This window comes from Amaranthus tricolor, chromosome 10 (genome assembly GCF_026212465.1).
Source record: "Amaranthus tricolor cultivar Red isolate AtriRed21 chromosome 10, ASM2621246v1, whole genome shotgun sequence".
In the NCBI taxonomy this organism is placed as follows: domain Eukaryota; kingdom Viridiplantae; phylum Streptophyta; class Magnoliopsida; order Caryophyllales; family Amaranthaceae; genus Amaranthus; species Amaranthus tricolor.
The window spans coordinates 13,902,460-13,921,749 of NC_080056.1; the positions used below are offsets into that span (position 1 = coordinate 13,902,460).

General features: G+C 33.0%; 1 protein-coding gene across 2 annotated transcripts; it reads left to right on the plus strand.

Moving 5' to 3' along the window:
• Positions 1 to 10,441: 10,441 nt before the first annotated feature.
• Positions 10,442 to 19,083, plus strand: LOC130825853 (glutaminyl-peptide cyclotransferase-like). Of its 2 annotated transcripts, none has more exons than XM_057691295.1 (11): positions 10,442 to 10,777; positions 11,941 to 12,009; positions 13,165 to 13,200; positions 14,033 to 14,097; positions 14,447 to 14,510; positions 15,818 to 15,935; positions 17,003 to 17,100; positions 17,477 to 17,547; positions 17,635 to 17,662; positions 18,063 to 18,117; positions 18,741 to 19,083. In XM_057691295.1, the coding sequence occupies exons 1-11, from the start codon at positions 10,493 to 10,495 to the stop codon at positions 18,848 to 18,850; spliced, it is 999 nt and encodes a 332-aa protein (XP_057547278.1). In that variant the 5' UTR covers positions 10,442 to 10,492; the 3' UTR covers positions 18,851 to 19,083. The 2 variants fall into 2 exon arrangements, with proteins under 2 accessions (XP_057547278.1, XP_057547279.1); XM_057691296.1 differs by having other exon boundaries at positions 10,443 to 10,777; positions 11,953 to 12,009.
• The last annotated feature ends 207 nt before the right edge of the window (positions 19,084 to 19,290 follow it).

Consider the following 19,290-nt stretch of genomic DNA (forward strand, 5'->3'; position numbering starts at 1 on the left):
TAAAAATTGTATCGTCATTGAAGGTCAGGAAGTTAATCAAGCAAAGGCAACCGTGGTTTCTGTGTAGTATAAGTAAAGTAGAGAAGTGGGAGTTGCGGCTGGAAAACATTCCAGTGGTCTGTGATTTTAGAAATGTTTTTCCAGAAGAACTTCCTAGTATGCCGCCAAGAAGGGACGTGGACTTCTCGATTGATTTAATCCCTGGGACAGGGCCAATTTCAAAAGCTCCTTACCGAATGGCCCCAAAGGAGATGGAAGAATTGAAAGTCCAATTGGAGGAGTTGCTAGAGAAGGGTTATATAAGACCCAGTGTGTCGCCTTGGGGAGCCCCAGTGTTGTTTGTAAGGAAAAAGGACGGAACGATGCGTCTCTGTATTGATTACAGAGAACTTAATAAGGTCACTGTTAAGAATAAGTACCCATTACCACGGATCGATGATCTTTTTGTTCAATTGCAAGGGGTAGGAGTCTTTTCCAAGATTGACCTGCGGTCCGGGTATCATTAGTTACGTATCAAGGAGGAGGATGTTAGTAAATCAGCTTTTAGGACCAGATACGGACACTTCGAATTTACCGTGATGCCTTTTGGGTTGACCAACGCACCTGCAGCATTTATGGGGTTGATGAATCGGGTTTTTAACGCGTACCTCGATAAGTGTGTGGTGGTGTTCATTGATGATATTTTGGTATATTCCAAGAACCAAGAAGAAAATCGAGAGCATTTAAGGATAGTCTTGCAGATTCTGCGAGAGAATCAGTTGTATGCTAAGTTTTCGAAGTGTGAATTTTGGTTAGAGCAAGTGGCTTTTCTGGGTCACATTGTTTCTAAGGAAGGAATTTCCGTTGATCCAGCAAAAGTAGCAGCTGTTCGGGATTGGTCTACACCTCGGAATGTAACAGATATCCAGAGTTTCTTGGGCTTAGCAGGATACTATCGTCGTTTTGTGAAGGACTTTTCTCGCATCGCTCGTTCACTGACAGCCTTGATGAAGAAGGAATAGAAGTTCGAATGGAATGAGGAGTGTGAGAAGGCATTTCAGTTATAGAAGGAGAAGTTAACTACAGCCCCTGTGTTGACCTTACCTGAGCCATCCTTGGAATACTCCGTCTATAGTGACGCTTCCAAACATGGATTAGGTTGTGTTTTAATGCAAGATAGAAAGGTGGTGGCATATGCTTCACGTCAACTAAGGACTCATGAGGTGAATTATCCAACACATGACTTGGAGTTAGCGGCTGTGGTTTTCGCATTGAAAATCTGGCGACAATATCTTTATGGTGTCAAATGCAAGGTCTTTACGGATCATAAAAGCTTGCAATTTTTGTTCACTCAATCCGAGTTGAATTTGCGCCAACGACGTTGGTTAGAACTTATCAGTGATTATGATTTGGAGATTTCATATCATGAAGGCCGTGCGAATGTAGTCGCTGATGCTTTGAGTAGGAAATCGAGGCATTCAGTCTCAGCGTTAATAACCTCTGAGGAGTTGTGTAAGGAGTTTGGGAGAATGAACTTGGAGATAATCCAAGAAGGGGAATTGGAAGCCAAGTTGAGTGCCTTGTCTATCCAACCTACCTTTTTCGAAGAGATTATGGCTAAGCAACTGGAAGACCCAAAGTTCAATAAACTTCGAGAGCAGATCAGTGAAGGGAGAGCTGAAGGTTTTACAATTCATGAGGATAGTAGTTTTCGTTTTAAAGGACGGTGGTGCGTGCCGGATGAGTGTGACTCCTTGAAGGAAAAATTATTGAACGAAGCTCATTATTCTAGATACTCGGTTCATCCTGGTGGGGATAAGATGTATCAAGATTTAAAATGCATGTTTTGGTGGTCTGGTATGAAAAAGAATATTGCTGATTTTGTTTCCAAGTGTTTAACATGTCAAAAGGTTAAGAGTGAACATCGAATACCAGCTGGGTTACTGCAACCTCTGGAAGTCCCGGTATGGAAGTGGGAGGATATATCTATGGATTTCGTGTTAGGGTTGCCACGAACTAAGGCTGGTAATGATACTCTTTGGGTGATTGTGGATAGGCTTACTAAGTCTGCAAGGTTTAATCCGATGAATTGTAAGTGGGATATGGAACAACTTGCTCGTGCATATATTAGATACGTTGTTCGATATCACGGAATACCTCGTACTATTGTCTCCGATCGTGATACTCGATACTTGTCACATTTTTGGAAATCTTTACAACAGGATTTGGGAACCACTCTTCTTCATAGCACGTCTTTTCACCCTATGACGGATGGTCAGACTCAACGTGTCAATTAGATACTAGAAGACATGTTGAGAGCAATAGCCATGGAATGGCAAGGTTCATGGGATGAACATTTGGATTTAGTAGAATTCTCTTATAATAACAGTTATCAGGCAACGATTCAAATGGCTCCGTTTGAAGCACTTTATGGTCGTAAGTGTCGTAGTCCTGTATGTTGGGATGATTTTATTGAATCTGTCACCTTAGGACCTGATATGCTTGTGCAAATGACTGAGAAAGTAAAGCTAATTCGCGATAAAATGAAGGCAGCCCAGAATAGACAAAAATCGTACGCCGATCTCCGACGTCGGCCTGATGAGTACGAAATGGGCGACAAAGTTCTACTCCGTGTGTCTCCGATGAGAGGTGTGGTTCGTTTTGGTGCTCGTGGGAAGTTAAGCCCGCGTTTCATTGGTCCCTATGATATTGTGGAGCGGATTGGGAAGTTAGCTTACCGGCTAGCGTTACCTAATCCGCTGGGTAAGGTTCATGACGTTTTTCATATCTCCCAGTTAAAACGTTATGTTGCGGCTTCTTCGCATGTCTTGGACCCGGAACCGTTAGAGCTTGATGAAAGCCTCACCTATGAAGAGCAACCTGTTCAAATTTAAGATAGAAAGGTTCGCAGTACTCGGCGAAAAGATGTTGTAATGGTTAAAGTTCTATGGTCCAATCATCGGTCACAAGAGGCAACTTGGGAAACAGAAGCTTCAATGCGAGAGAAGTATCCGTACCTTTTCCATCAGGTTAGTAAGTTACGGGGACGTAACGTTTTAAGGGGGTAGGAAGCAGTAGGATTTTGCGCGCTTTGAGTTATTTTGATCTATTTCTTTTGTTGTGTGCTTGTTTTATCGTCTTTATGTGTGTGATTGTTGTGTGTTTTGTGTTTGTACGTTGAGGTTTTGGGGTCAAAACCTTTTTAAGGGGGGTAGTCTGTAACACCCCGATATTTTCCGATATATTAAATGATTTGCTAGTAATATTATTATTATTATTATTTTTAGAAGAATATATTATTTATTAAATTATATTAAATTATTTATTTTGTTAGTAGGTTAGATCATGAGACTTCAACTTTTAAGGCAATTTAAACCATTTTAAGTCCTAACCTTTTTCCTAACCTATCTTAATTTCAAAAAAAAAAAATAAAAAAATAAAAAAATAAATGGGAAGTGGAATGGATGGCCAGCCATATGGAGTAAGGATGGGAGATTAGTAACTTCTTAGGAATATTGAAAGGTTAAGGAGTTATTGCCTTCCATAAGTATTGCCTTAATTTTCCTTAATCGCCTTATTTCCTTAATCTCCTAATTTTCCTTACATCCTTTCATTCCAAGCCATTGCAAGTAAGAAAACACTCCCAAACCCTCAAAAACCTCACGCCTAATCCTCCATTGATTCATCAATTTTGGTGTTTTATTCTTGAGCAATTGAAGTCGATTCGTGACCGGGAATTGATTAAGGCGCTTGTGAGTTGGTTATCTTGCTTAAGGTATGTACACGCAGCGTGGTTCGCATTAGTCCGATGTATCATATAATAATGATATACAAAAGTAAAGCTTGGATATATAGTACGAATAATGTTATCTTTCGAATAAATAATTTTTATACATTGTTTTGATAAGCAGAGGTAGTATGACCTCACTAACCTTAAAGTGGACGTAGTATGACGTCAATTGGTGGAAATGAATTACTCGCGGTATATGAGGGCATTATGAGCCACCGCGGGGGTATGCATACTTAACCATAGGCACCGAAGTAAGGCGAGTGTCTATGGTAGAGACTTGCTTAGGGGTTAGCTCCCTCTAATGTATTGTCTCACTTATGGAGTTTGGAGTGTACCGGCAGTATGGCTGGATAGTACAGCAGTATGGCTGACTAACCTTTACATGAAAATAATTATTCTTAATAAGCATGATCGAAGCATAAGGTTCTGTGAATTGTCAGCTAATAAATAAAAACTTTCTCTTGTGTTATTATTTATTTGGTATGCGACGTTTGCTGACGTGTACTTTTGGTCTTAACGACCCTGCGATGATGTTGTTACCTATCTGGGCAATGACTAGCAGTAAGTTAAGTTGCGGGTCTGGGGAGTGAGGATTGTCCCTTGAAGAAATAAATTACTAGGATAGAGAAGTCTTGATAAGAACTTCAAAATTTAGTTTAAAGAACATTTGGTTTTTATGAGGCGATTTTCGTTCTCAAGTTGTAATAAGTAGATTTAACTTTTCGTTCTTATCCTTTGCTAAGAATTTCTTATTATCTAGTAGTTCATAATAACGCTAATAGAACTCGATCCGCACGTTTTTCCTTAACTTCAAAACCGTTTTAAACTGTTTTCTAACGTCCCGGTTTGACTCGGATTATAGTTTTCTCGTTTTTAAAAGGTCATTTTCTCTTTTCGTACGACCCGAGTTATTCCGAGATGTTACATTTCATTCGCTGATGATATCATGTAGGTAGCAGAAACTAAAGAAGAAGTTAAAAATAATTTAGAAGAGTGGAGCGAAGTTTTAGAAAGTAAAGGGTTGCACATAAGCCGTACAAAGACTTATTTAGTGGGATATCGCCGATTGGGGAGCCAGAGGTGTTCATTGGTGAAGAAGTTGTTGCAACTATAACTTAGTACTGGTACTTGGGATCAATTATTCAGATTAATAGAGAAATTGACGGAGATGTTACTCATCAAATACAAGCAGGTTGGCTCAAGTGGCGAGTAGCCACTGCGGTGCTGTGTGATAGAAAGTTTCCAAGTAGCTTAAAAGGTAAATTTTTTACTGAGTGGCAATCAGGCCTGCTTTGTTGTATGGGACAGAATGTTGGTCGGTAAAGAAGAATTTTGAGCATAAGATGGAAGTTATAGAAATGCATATGCCGAGGTGGATGTGCGGTCACATATTGATGGATTTAATTAGGAACCAAGAGTTTAGAGAAAAATTAAGGGTTGCCCCTATTTCTGCAACAATGCGCGATTGAGATGGTTTGGATATTTGCAGAGAAAGACTTTTGATGCCCATGTGAGGAGAATAGAAAGCATCATAGTAGAGGGTAAGAGAAGTCGAGGAAGACTTAAGAGAACATGAGAGGAGCAAATAAAAGTTGACTTGCATGAGTTACATCTCTTTAAGGACCTAACTAGGGATAGGGTTAGTTGTTGACGCCTTATTCGTGTTATAGACTATTGATCCCTTTTCACTTACCTGTTAGTGTTCTTGTTCCCTGGCTTTTTCTTGTTTTTTATGAATTTGATTTATCTTTATTTTATGTTTTTATTTTATGTTTAAGGGTCATGAGTGTGTGATAAGATGCACGCTTGGCTTCACTCAGCCCCATTCATTGCAAGAACTTATCCTGATCTTTATCGAGTTGAGGGACTCTTTGGCCGCACTTTCCTTTATGGGTATGAGTTGCGGCCTTCTTTTCCTCCCTAGAGAGTGCGACCTTTCTTCCCTCCCCAGACCCTACCCATAATTTTTATATTGACGGGATACACTGGGTATGATGATGAATTGATGATGATGATGAATTGATGATAAATATACAATCAATTAATAAATACAAGATAAATAATAAAACAATATTTTATGATTATACAATGAAAATTTAATAGTAGAATAATATATTATTCATTTAAATTGTTATGTGTAATCATACAATAGACACCTAATAAAGAAGGGGTTTATACTTTAGACAAAAATAGCTATTTCTAAACTGAATCTACAAATTTTGAGTTACTAAGATTATTTATAAATGATATAATACATCTTCTTTGAAATTCATGTTGTTTTTCAAGAGCTTTCATTTATTAAAAGCTTTACGTACGGTTTAATGCATTTGGTGTAATTTATATGAATCCTTAAAATGAGACTTCCTAAAATTAGTATAAACTTTGTAAGAACTCAATATTTTGCATGTTTTGATAAACATAACGCACATATTGCATTCATTCGGCAAAATGACATGCAATGCATAACATTCGATATTGAGTATGTACATTATTATTGCTTAATTATATTTATTTAATATTCCTACATATATTCATCAATTATCTTGTCATTGACATTTTATATCGCCATTAATTAATAAGCATGAAAATAAAAATAAAAATAAATAATTACAATACTTTAAATTGTACTTCTAAGTTATTTAAACCACTAAAACTACTACAAATTGTGTATTACCCAAAATACTTGTATAAGTAGAAAAACTAGATAGATTTCTATGTCAAGCACAAATATATTATGAATTATTTAAATAAAAAAATACTATTCAAATATATGTAATTAAGTTATTATATGACTCCTTAATCATATTGAAACTATAAATTGATTTGTTTTAAAAACTATAAAAGTATAAATAAGACTCAAATTACTAATAAATTAATATACACATTAGTACATTACTAATATATATACAACGTAATCATAAAATCATGCACTAAACAATATAGATTATAAATATACATAAAAATATAATATAAAAATAATTTAATTTAAATGTTGAATGTCTTTGTAAAATCTTAAAATAAGTTTTTAGCCTAGAGAATATATATATTTTTGCTATACATATTAACATATACCTAATTTATTTATTTATGCATTATAAATTAAACTTGTCAAGCATAAGTGATAGAATTTTCATTTTAAATTTATTTTACCGATATTTCAGCCAATTTATTTACTTAAAAAGTTAATGCGTCATCGATTTAATTGTGTAATCTTTTTAATATAGTCATGTAAGTGATATATATGATTATATTTCAAAATTATTTTCTATTCCAAATTTATTACAACTAAATTATAATGAAAAATAAAATTTTAATATAAATAATTAATATTTATTCGATAATTATCCATTGTAATTAAAAGATCAGCTAATCTTGCAAGCAATCGTCTCAATTTGAGACCACTAGCTGATATGCTAAAAATATTTGTTTATTGTAATTATTTTCTTTTCTTCATTAGCATATAGTGATGTATAGATAGATAGATATTGTAGATAAATGATATACTAAAAAATATTTGTCTAATTAGACCATAAAAAGAGCTTGAAATTTTTTATTGTAAAGTCGACATTTGTCATAATTGTTTCTTCATTAGGTGAATATTGTACTACTATGGAAACTCGTGCAATGCACGAATTTTAAAGGATGAAATATATAAAAATAAAACTTACGCAGTTGGTTACAATTGGTTAATTCTATTCTCATGAGTGTTTCTAGTTACTGGTGTCAACTGTTTATCTTACCTAAGAAAGCGCTGAAACATGTTAATGATATCTGTAGAGCTTATTTATGGCATGGAAATTTTGATAACACAAATCTTGATAATGTTAACTGGTAGGATGTTTGTAAGCCTAAGCAGAAAGGAGGTTTGGGTATTCGCAACCTGGAGATCTGGAATTTAACTGCAGTGGGAAATTTAGCTGCTGTAGTTAGCTTATATTTTCTTCGGACTCTTATTCCCTTATAGCACATGAAGAGTGAGACTTAGAAACCCAGAATATTGGGTCTTGTTTTGTACATTGTACTGTTTCTTAGTTTTTTTGTGGTTCAATAAAATTTTTGCCTTCCAAAAAAAAAAAAACTTCAAAGACTAATGCAAATATATATTATTGTGATTAAAGTTATTGAATATATTACTTTTTAACGCAAAAATTAGATGTTGATTTTTTTTATAAATTATTTATCGAATACATCTACATTCAATTAAATATATCAAATTTTAGGTTAAATAAATACAATTGTTATAATACATTAAATAAACACTTTACGTAATTTAGCTCCAATATTAAAAAAATCAGATTCTAAATCAGGTAAATATTGTTATGTAATTACTAACTATTATTCATTAAAATAATTCCATTTGTCAAGGTCCCTATGAATGACATTTGTCACTTTTCAGTATTTTATTAGTATGTATTGAATATGTTACTATTTTAACGCAAAAATTAAATGTTGATTTTTTTTTAAAATTATTTATCAAATATATCTTCATTCAATTAAATATATCAAATTCTAGGTTAAATATATATATAATTGCTATAATAAATTAAATAAACCTACACATAATTTAGCTCCAATATTTTAAAAAAAATCAAATTCTAAATGAGGTAAATATTGTTATGTAATTACTAACTATCATCTAAAATAATTTCATTTGTCAAGCTCCCTAAGAAGTACATTTACCTTTTTTCACTATTTTTTTTTATTATTATGTATGATAGATAAAAAATGTATCACAAGTATTTCCATAATCCTCGTTAAATTTCTCTTTTACATCCTTCGTCCAACTCATTTTACATTAATTGTTATTTTGATCCATCCTAATCATTTTGCATAATTTTTATTTTTGGACAGTGACCAACCCTAACTTTTAATTTCATCAATACATTTTAACTCTCTTTTAATTTCATTCATATAATTATTATCTTTAATAATTTGCAAATTATAACCTTAAAGTTTAGCACTTTTGCAATTATAGTTTCAATGTTTATTTTTGCGAGTTACAGCCACAAATGTATCAAAGTTTGCAGGTTCAGGCCATAACACAGAAATTCTAACTATTTTGGTTGTCGAAATTTTAGGTTAAGTGGTCGGAGTTCTGTGTTTTTGATCTGAACCTGTAAACTTTGATATTTTGATGGCTGTAATTCGCAAAAAATTAAATATTAAAGTGTAATTCATAAAAGTGTTAACTTTAAGACTCTAATTCACAAATTATTTATTTATTTATTATAATATATATATATATATTTTTTTTTTCTTTGTCATTGCTCTAGTCAAAGTGTCGACACACAGGGAGTATAAATCAACGTGACGCATATTGTAATAGTTCGACCAAACAAATTAGACCATTTAACATCTTGTAAGTCGTAATCCACGAGGCCACGACACCGTAGTTCATTGACTAACAACAATTAGGCTTAATTGTCACATACCAAACCATTGACTAATTACGACGCATAATATATTCTAGTATAATGGTGAAAGGTAATTTGATTGTAAGTATTGTATTTGTCTTTTTTTTCATTGGACATTATTAATGAAATTCGATTATTTTTTATTTTTTGAATTACCATATTTACACATGTGTATTTTTAAATAATTTATACATTAGTGGATGCAATAAATCACAATTATTCCAATTACTTTGTTATATATATAAATATACAGTTTAGAAAATTATAATGGAAAATTGATAAAATACTAAAATTACACTGGTAGAAAATTATATGGCAAAATAAATTACATTCATTCCAATTATACTGCAATTTATTAAATTACTAGAAGTACATAATTGCCCTTTTTTCTAGCAATAGTTGTTAAAAACTGAAATGACATAAAATTCGTATAATTGATCATTAAAATCAGTAATTTACATTGTTAGACTACCATAATTACAATTTGTTTTTTAGGAAAAATATCAAAATTATTGAACCAGATGACAATTATGAAAATAAATAAATTAATGCAAAAAAAAAATCAGCCAACTTTAATCAGTATGTAGGCAATCAGACTATCTTAGTTACCAAATATAGTGGAATAAAAATCAATCAACTAAAAATATTGTCTGATTCTCTGTAATATAATTGTAACTTAAAAAAATAAAAATGTATAAACACTTTTATGGTATAAACACTTTCATGGCAGAAATTACAATATAAATAGTCCCATATGGCCATTCTAATTAATTGCTAATATCATTTCTCTTCTCTGAACCTTTAGTGTTGTTTAATAATATTTTCTAGAATAACTATAAATTAAAATTACTTTTAATAAATTTAGAGTGACAGGCAAACATGGAAAATTAATGTGTATTAATAAAACTCAAGGACAAATAGTATCTCATGTTGGTCTGTTCCTACCTAAGCCTGTTTTTAGTCATAGACAATTTTATGTTGTCATTTTTAGAGTGGTTAATAGGAAAAGACTAAGAATTCTCATATGCAACGAGGATGGTGAAATATATCATCGTACTGAGAATGTAGTATATAAAGAGGTGTTTCAAAATCTATAAACTCTTCATTAACAACTTATTTTAGGTTTCTTTATATTTAATTTTTATTCAATTATAATATACATGTGTAAAAACTTATTACCTCCTTTATTTAATATTTTTATTAGTCTAAAATTTCATTAAAATATTAACGTATTATTACGTATTTGTATATAGTAGTCTAATAGTTTCATGATATTAGAAACTTACTAAAATCTTGTCCTCCATTGTTAATGGCGGGTGGTGGAACTCTTAGATACAAGAAGAAAAGAATTGAACGATCCAAGTCCAACTCAGTTCATCACTCGCCAATGCCTTCTATACCTACTTCTCATCCTAATCGATGGCTCACTAGAGGTGTCCCAATTGTTTTTGCTTTATGTATCCTCGTTTTCTTGGGCATTTCTTCCGATGCCTGGTTTTCTTTCTCTCATACTTCCCTTAAAACCCAATCTCCTTTGACGTACACAGCTAATGTTGTTCATGAATTTCCTCATGATCGGAAAGCTTTTACTCAGGTATTCATATAAAGTTTACGATGTGTGATTTCAATTTTGACTGTTCTGGTTGTTTGATTGTCTGGGGTATGATTATATAATGCTCATTTTGGTAAAATGTATTGTAAGGATATATTCTTTTGAGGATTATATTAAGTATTTTTGTAATTTATGATTTATGTAGGCGACTCAATCTTTTGGGTTTTAAAGCTTTAAATTGTTGACTGATGATACTTTAAGGGATAAGATTTGAAAATTGATGGATATATGCAGTGATCATTTTGGAGTATTAAGTTTAGATTTGTTTAAAGTTTAGTTATAAAAGTGTTGATTGAAATTGATCAAGAAAAAGTGGGTATTGTAATTTGTTATCAAATCAAAATTGAAAGGGATGACAAGTTTGTCCAGTGTTACCTAATTCGCTGTCTAATTCCTTATTGAATTTGCAATTCGTGTGAAAAAAGAAAATCCAACTATAATTCTCTTGTCTCATTTCAAAATTTGAAGGGGGATTGATTTATTAGGTAAACACGGAGTTTGACAATAATTGAATGGTAGGACGGTTAGTTGAAACAGCTCACCGCAAGACTTGTGCATATCCGACCCCTAGGCGCGAGCTAAGTTACTGGAATTCGCAAATTGCAATGATATTTACTTATATGATAGTAGTATACTGAGTTCTGAATTGAGGGTATTTATCCTAATGTTCTTGGTTCATGGGCTTGTTCATATTGACACACTCACACCATAGTACAAATTAGATGCTTAAGAAAATGTGCAACAACTTGATGACTGAAGTTTGAATTGTGCGTCTGCTCAAATGGTTTGAATTTACCTTGATGTTTATATATATGATACATGCAGATTTGGCTGATTAGATGTCTAATGAACTTAAGTTTGAGAAGTTATTAAATGTTGAGTAAGAGGAAAATCTGCTGCTGCTCTAGTGACAAAGTGAAATCAACGGTTATGTAAGGCCTACCTCTGTTGATTAGTTGTACTTGTTTAATTATAAGTTGATGACTGAGCTACATAAAGTTCGCGAATAATGTCATAGAATCTATTAGAACAGGTGTCTGAGTGTGTCACTATTAAGTTTCGTTATTATTTTACTCCCAGGTGTGGTGTGTTTTTGTGCTAGTCCAACAATTTTACTTCTGTTATCTGAGAATGACATCAATCAGTGTTTTTTTCAGGGGCTTTTATATTGGGAAAATGATACTTTTTATGAATCAATTGGTCTTTATAAGCAGGTGAGTTTCTCCAAATATTTAACTCCTAAGCTGGAAATTGCCAATTATGGCTTTCCTTGTATCGGATGTGACTTATGACGTGTAAAATTTTATTTTACGATAACGTTTTGATCTCTTGAAATCGATCTTTCTGCTAATTCTGAGTGGCTCAAAGTAAGATTACATATATCAAGGTTTTTTTGGACTACTTTTGTTTTCCACGCTTAGGGGTTTGATATTGGCATTCCCGTCTCAATTTTAAATAAGGAAGTTGGGATTCCATAATGTGTTCTCGGTTCTCCTCATATGTTGTCTTATGACAACAACAAAATCTCATCAAAAGTTGGTACCATGATATAATCGTTGATGGCCATTTACAAAGATCATACTCCTTCACTCAGTTTTATCTAATGCTATATACTTTTTCAAATCCTGTTCTTCATTTACTTTTACATTCCTTTTATCTAAGTCATATCATTGCCTCTCTCGACTAAAATCTGAATTTTCTTGTGATTTCAACTCTATTTCGCCTTTGGTACCGAAAGTGATCATTGTGAATAGATACAATGTGTATGATAAGATTAGATGATTGAGGATATCCTTGAGGATAAAGTTCAAAATGAAGTCTTAAGGATGGTTGTTGTAGTCCTGAACTAAAAATGAGAACTTATTTACGGTATTGAGGTCATGTGCAAGTATAAGGTTGAAATTTTGAGTAGTTTAGAAGAGGTAGCTTCAAGATGATTTAAATAATTTGAGTGACGACTGAAATATAGTATTGGGATCTGTAAAGCAAGGAACTATTAATAGGAATGAATGAAGGAAGAGGAGAATATATGTCGATGATCATTTGTTGTAGATTAGTATTAGGTAAGGCTAAATAAAGTAAAGTCTTTGTTAGTGATAATTTTTCATGTTGATTTGTTTTGGTTCATGTAGCCGCCCATATTGATTGGGTAAGGGCTTTGACATTGTTGCCTACATTTGATGTGATTGTGGTGAGTAATAAACTTATGTTGTGAAGTATTCTTTGATAATGTACTTCCATGTATTCTGTATAGTTATTGATTTCTGATAAGTGCTATTGGCATTGGCCTACTTTTTGCCTTTTTCTAATTGAATATCTAATGTTTGTATGATTCTCAATTGGAATTTTACGTCATTTTTGTCTTTCAGTCTGCTGTGAGGAAGGTAGCTCTTCATACTGGAAAGGTAGGTCGTTTTACTTGAAGACATATTCCAGTTTGATTCTTCCAGTTTGATTCTTTTATTACCTAGTCATTAGATTCATATCCACTACATTTTGTGAACTTGAGACTCAATTTTGGGCCGAAGGCTTAATCCATATTGTTTTATCCTGTGAGTTTTCCTTGATCCTGTCCCTAACTTCACTGTAATTCTTTGCAAATTTTCCATCCCTTTGTATTCAAGATTTAAAGTCTTATAAACCAGATTATGGTGATAATGATTAATGTGTAGTGTCAAATTATGACTTTGGTCTTGTGCCGACACCTTGATTGATACATTTGTCCCACTAGATTACTTGTAATTAATACCAAATTTGACCATGCTAATGGATACCTCTATTCATGTTCTAAGCACTCCTGTGTTAATAAGAGAATGTGAGTTCATTTTCTAAATTCATACATAAGACAGAAAAATTAGTGCAGAAGTGAAAATATAAGACTTGATATTGCCCTTTCTTCCATATCTTTCTCGCTCTCGTTTTATTAAGGGTACATCCTTAATGTTCTTATTTTTACTTTTTTGAGTTTTTTGTGTTATCATCATTGTAGAGGCTTATATCCTTTTTTTTATTTAAAACCTTTTTTGATTTATTCTATGCTATCATCATTTGTAGAGGCTTTCTTTTGCATCTGCAAATGTTAACTTTCTCTATATTTAAGATAAGTGTTTCTAGAATTTCTCAATTTCAAAATATTCTTCTTGCCATAGTTATGTCTTAATAATAATTTGGTTTTTGTCGGTGAATAAATATTTTATTAGGTACTTTTGATTACTAATACCTTGTTGGGTTTGGCAGGTTGAGATCGAGAACAAGATGGATGATTCATCTTTTGGGGAAGGATTAGTTCTTCTTAATGAAAGGTATGCATAACTTTCATGTCAACATGGTAGTGCGACTTCTCCTTTTGTCTATTGGGCTTATGTTGACTTCAAAAATGATGGCTTAGAAAGCCAGAGATTTCTAATGGAAAAACTCTAAATCAGAAAACATGCTATAAGACTCCATGTGGTATTTTTTCAAACATGTCGTGTCCCTAGAAGTAAGATGGCCGAAAGCAGTCTTATCTCTCTTTCTAACTTCTTTGTCCAACGAAGCCCTGGCTCCATGGTTTGTAAATGCTTTAATGAACCATAGCTTTTCCTATCTTAAATGTATATGAAGTTAATAATTTAGTGATTCTTCTAATCCATTAACACTTTTCATTTGTAGGTTATATCAACTAACTTGGTTGCAACAAATTGTCTACATCTATGACAGAAGTAATTTAAGCAAAGTCTGTATTCATCATTAACCAGCCTTTATTTATACTGATTGCTAATCTTCTACAATTAAATTATTTTCCGACATGCCAAAAATCACTTTGATCTGAAACCAGCCATATTTTCCATGTAAATTTTGTACAACTTCTACAACTCAAATGTTCAATTATAGGTTTCATATGCTGGTTTAAGAATTGTCTTCTGTTCAGAACCTTGCATTCTAATTTTTACAGCTGTTGTGAGATGTACTTCTAATTGGGAGATTGTTGGTGTCTCTATATTGAGAATTAAAGAGCTATTATAGTTTCACTCTTCAACATTAATTTTATGTACGACTTGATTTTGTCCATGATGCCATAGTCTAGTGCTTTGGTTAAGAATGGATGTGATTGTTTGTTATTTGTAGTTCAAGTTTGGTGAGTGGTGACTACTTAGTTGGCGCTGTGATTTTGTCATACCAGCAAAATAATCCAAGGGCATTTTAGTCTATCAAAGGAGGGAAAAAAAAGGTGAGTTGGCAGGGAATACAAAGGGTGAGGAATGATGTAAATGAATTCTGTTGAGGGTATTCTTGAAGGAGCATCTTTTTGTAACCAACTTAGTTTTGGCAGCAAGTGTATAGCTTGAACAACCTATATATACTAATATGTAATAATTGGTTAAATCATCAATGAAAATATACTCTCAACCTTCCCCATTCTTCTTCTATAATCCTTCTTTCTCTTTTAATATTCTGTCTGCATTCTTCTCTTTTTTTCTTTCTTAATTTTCTCTTTCTCTCTATTTCTGTCCCAGGCCTGGTTCACCACAGATTTATGGTTCATTGTGGTCATGAAAAGAAAGTAAAGTTCATTTAAAAAGTGCTTGTGGGCATTGTTCACAGACTTGCAAAGAGAATTTTTGAACACTTAATCCCCCCTCTTTCTGCGTCTTGAGGGAGGTTTTTTGTTTATAATCTTACTAATTCATCATCAGTTTTCTCTTTGAGAAGTGTTTTCTGTTTATACTCCATTCATCCCCATGATTTTTTCCCCATTGCCCTTGAAAAACTCTACTTAACTTTGGTCATGAGGCCAATTTTATGGGGAAGGAGGGAGAGTTTGGATAATATTCAGTCTATACCAGCTGATTTATGGACCTTTTTAACAATTGTTGTAGAATTGTAGTAACTGCTAGTGTTGCAGTACTTTATGGTTTATATGTTCGAAACATTTGAACCCTTCAGATTAGCACTTCTTTGACTTCGTGCTGTGTTCTTTTATAATGCTTTTGATTGCTTTGTTTTAGATGTTTGACTAAATTTCATTTTTCCTTGTTACAGCTTGCAAAATTTACTCATCAAATGAATGATGGTTGGGGGCTAACAACTGATGGGAAAATCTTGTTTGGAAGTGATGGTTCTTCTACATTATATCAAATGGATCCTCAAACTATGAAAGGTACCCATCTTTCATTTTTAATTTACTTACTCTGTGTTACTTGGACTCGGGTACTGATGTTGAATACTGGTACGCGTTCAAGTGTTAAATAAGTCTAAATATTCAATTTTACGCCTAAACTAAAGTGTCTAAGTGTTACACCAATGTCCGAGTATGAAGGATCGAACATGAATACATGAAGCAAAATGACCTGATCTAAGTTGAGCTTTCAAACTTCTTGTTTAAGGTTGGCTCATTAGAATGTGGAACTCAAACAAGTGTAATTGAATGAGACGAAACAAAGAAGTAAACAACAATGTGAATCCTAAGAGTTAGCATCAATTACATGAACCAAGATAACCAACGTAGAAAATCATTACTAACAAAAATTTTACTTTAGTTAGCCCTACTTAAAACTAATTAACAATGAAGAATAATCGACTTTAATGGTCGTCTAAATACAATTCCTGTCTATCGATATAGGCTCATGTAAATTACAATTCTTTGTGTCATTCTTCAATGTTATCTAGTCCATCTCCAGCCTACTTTTTGGTCTTCTAAACGTTTTGAAGTTTCAACTTTGTACTTATCTAATTGGTGTAATTTTTGCATTTGAACTATTTTCTTTAATATTGTTTTTATATCTACACCTCCATGACCTTTTCTTATATATTCATTTCATTTTATCTTTTAAGGTATGCCTTCTCATCTACCTTAACTTATGCAATCTTAGATAACCCAAGTCCCATACTTCCTACAATGATCTCTTCTGACCTGACCACCCGAATCAATAAATTGTTCAGTAATTATAATCTTAAATATATTAGTGTAGTAGGACAAGTTAAGGTTGACTTATTAAGGTAGTAGGGTAAGTTAGAGTCAATCCTAAGAAAAATTGTAAAAGGTGGAATTTAGTGGATTAACACATTCCTATATTGCAGTAAAATTCTCATAGGGACGGAGGGAGTAATACTGAAGATATTTTTAGGTGCAAACCATTTGGTTCATTTTGAAGATAGTTCTCTGCTCTATTGGTTTGTTTATTCATTCTGGCGTACCTAAGTTGAACTATTTTCGCATTTTTGCAGTCATACAAAAGCATATCATCAGATACAAAGGTCTTGAAGTACACAACCTAAATGAGTTAGAATTTGTGAATGGTGAAGTGTGGGCAAATGTTTGGCAGGTAATTCTTTTTTTGTATCACTTGAGGTATATTATTGGTATATTCTTAGGCATTCAACTCTTGTGGTTTGTGTATTTGGGATGTCCATCGAGATTCTCAACTTATGCTGAACCTCTTGAAGCGTGTGGTGTTGCAAACTAAGCTTGCTATGCTACTTAAAATTTAAAATCATAGACCAACTTTGGTTTGTTTTTGAACTGCGAACTTGTTATAGTTATATGCTGGTAAATTATGAAGTTTGATGTATCATATTGGCGTAACAGTCAACAGTCTGATTAAGTTATACTCTTAATATGCAATAATGTTGGCAAATCACTGATTGTATTTTTCAGGGGCACATTCATGTCTTATAAAGTTTGGTTATCGTTTTGTACAGACTGACTGCATTGTTAGAATATCACCTGGAGATGGCTCTGTGGTTGGGTGGATTCTTCTTCCCAATTTGAGGTTATCTTCTTGCAAACTTTTATTTTAACTTGTTTTTAATTTATGATTGTTTAATGATTATTGGCGTTTTTATTTTGGTATTTTCAGGGCAGGATTGATAGCGGCTGGTGAAAAGGTATGCTTTGATTGTATCAGATGCACTTTCTTCATGTGGTTTCTTTTCTATGAATCCCTTTACAGAACGTTTGTAGTTTGTACTTTAAATGTTTGAGCATTGAGGGAAACGGAGAGGATGTTGAGAGGGAAAGGAGAAAGGAAGAAAAGGGAATATGAGACTGGACTCATGAAGGATTTCATATTCTATAAGGGAAGGGGTTGAAACTATTCAATCCATGTCTGATTAGGAAAATAGACTCCTCCTTCCTTTCTCTCCACTTATTCATTCAAACACTGATAATGTCTATGTAACCTCCTGTGCTTTATTTAAACGTAGAGGTTTGTTGGTCTTATTATTCAGCTTTTGTATGTCATCAAAGTGAAAATATCTTCTCATGTGATTATTTATGATGTTGCAGGGTATCGCTGTTTTGAATGGCATAGCTTGGGATAGCAGTACAGAACGCATCTTTGGTACGCTTGATTCATTTTCATGCTTTTTTAATCTATATATTGGTGGTGTTCAGGGGTGGATTCAAGAAAAAAACAAGCGATGTTAATAATTTAAAATAATTGAATTATTCTCAATAATAAAATGGCAAAATAATTAAACTCATATTATCAAGTCATCTAGGTAAATCTCTATAGTATTACTTGATTTTATGTCGGATTTAAGTGTGTGAACTGACCTCAGTAACATCGCTGTACATCCGCCCTTAGTGGTATTCTTTAATCTTTAGTTTAGTACCTACTAGTATTTGATTTAGGCAGAGCAGTTCTGAAATTTCAAATCACAATTCACAGTACCTTGTTCTTTAATCTGTCTTCATTGTAACTAGATAATCTGTTGAAACTTTTTCTGAATATCCAAACTTAACAGTATCACTTTCTAAAAAACAGAGTTCAACGATGATTGTAACTGTTCTATCATGGTCTAATGTAAGTTACGTTAGATCGTATACTCGTTTACCTTGGGATTGTACTGGCCTTTACTTGTCACATGAACCCCAAAAGGAAGGAGAAAGAAAAGTAGTAGAAGTAATTGTTTTCAGCACATCGAGAATTTGGATGTGGATTAACACATTCGTGTATTGCAGTAACGGGTAAACTTTGGCCAAAGTTATATGAGATCAAGCTGCAGCCCGTGAATGGAGTTTCTCATGAGAATGTTAACGAACTATGCATCCGAATGCCATTCCCTTTCTAAAGCAGTCTAAACATCAGCATTTGGTAATCTCAAAGCTCCAAGATGTCTTTATTTCAAACACAAATGAAGTTGAGCTTGTATATACACTATAGAATTGGGTTTATAGGCCTATACAGTAGTGTAATTAATAGTATACCATACTTGTACTTGTATCATATTTGCTGTACATGAGGGATTTAATCACTTTAGATTCAACTTGATAAGATAAAATACTTGATCTATTCTCGTGTTCATGGCTTGACTCTAAAGTGACATTGCCAAACTCCAAATCGATTTAGATTCATAAAACTTACCTCTTATTTGCTGCACATTTTTCAGTGTGTTAACGTTGCCGTTTAAAGGTTTAAATAAGATCGGAATAACCCTCTAAATGGGTGAATTTAGAGTATAGTAGATTTTTATTGGAAAATTACACATGGTAATCCGGAATTGGGTTTTCC

What these genes read in the sequence shown, in the direction of transcription:
- LOC130825853 (XM_057691295.1), top strand. Translation starts at nt 10,493, where the DNA reads ATGGCGGGTGGTGGAACTCTTAGATACAAGAAGAAAAGAATTGAACGA. An exon ending in CAATTGGTCTTTATAAGCAG is followed by an intron (nt 12,010 to 13,164) that starts GTGAGTTTCTCC and finishes TTTGTCTTTCAG; the next exon opens with TCTGCTGTGAGGAAGGTAGC. An exon ending in ACAGAAGTAATTTAAGCAAA is followed by an intron (nt 14,511 to 15,817) that starts GTCTGTATTCAT and finishes TCCTTGTTACAG; the next exon opens with CTTGCAAAATTTACTCATCA.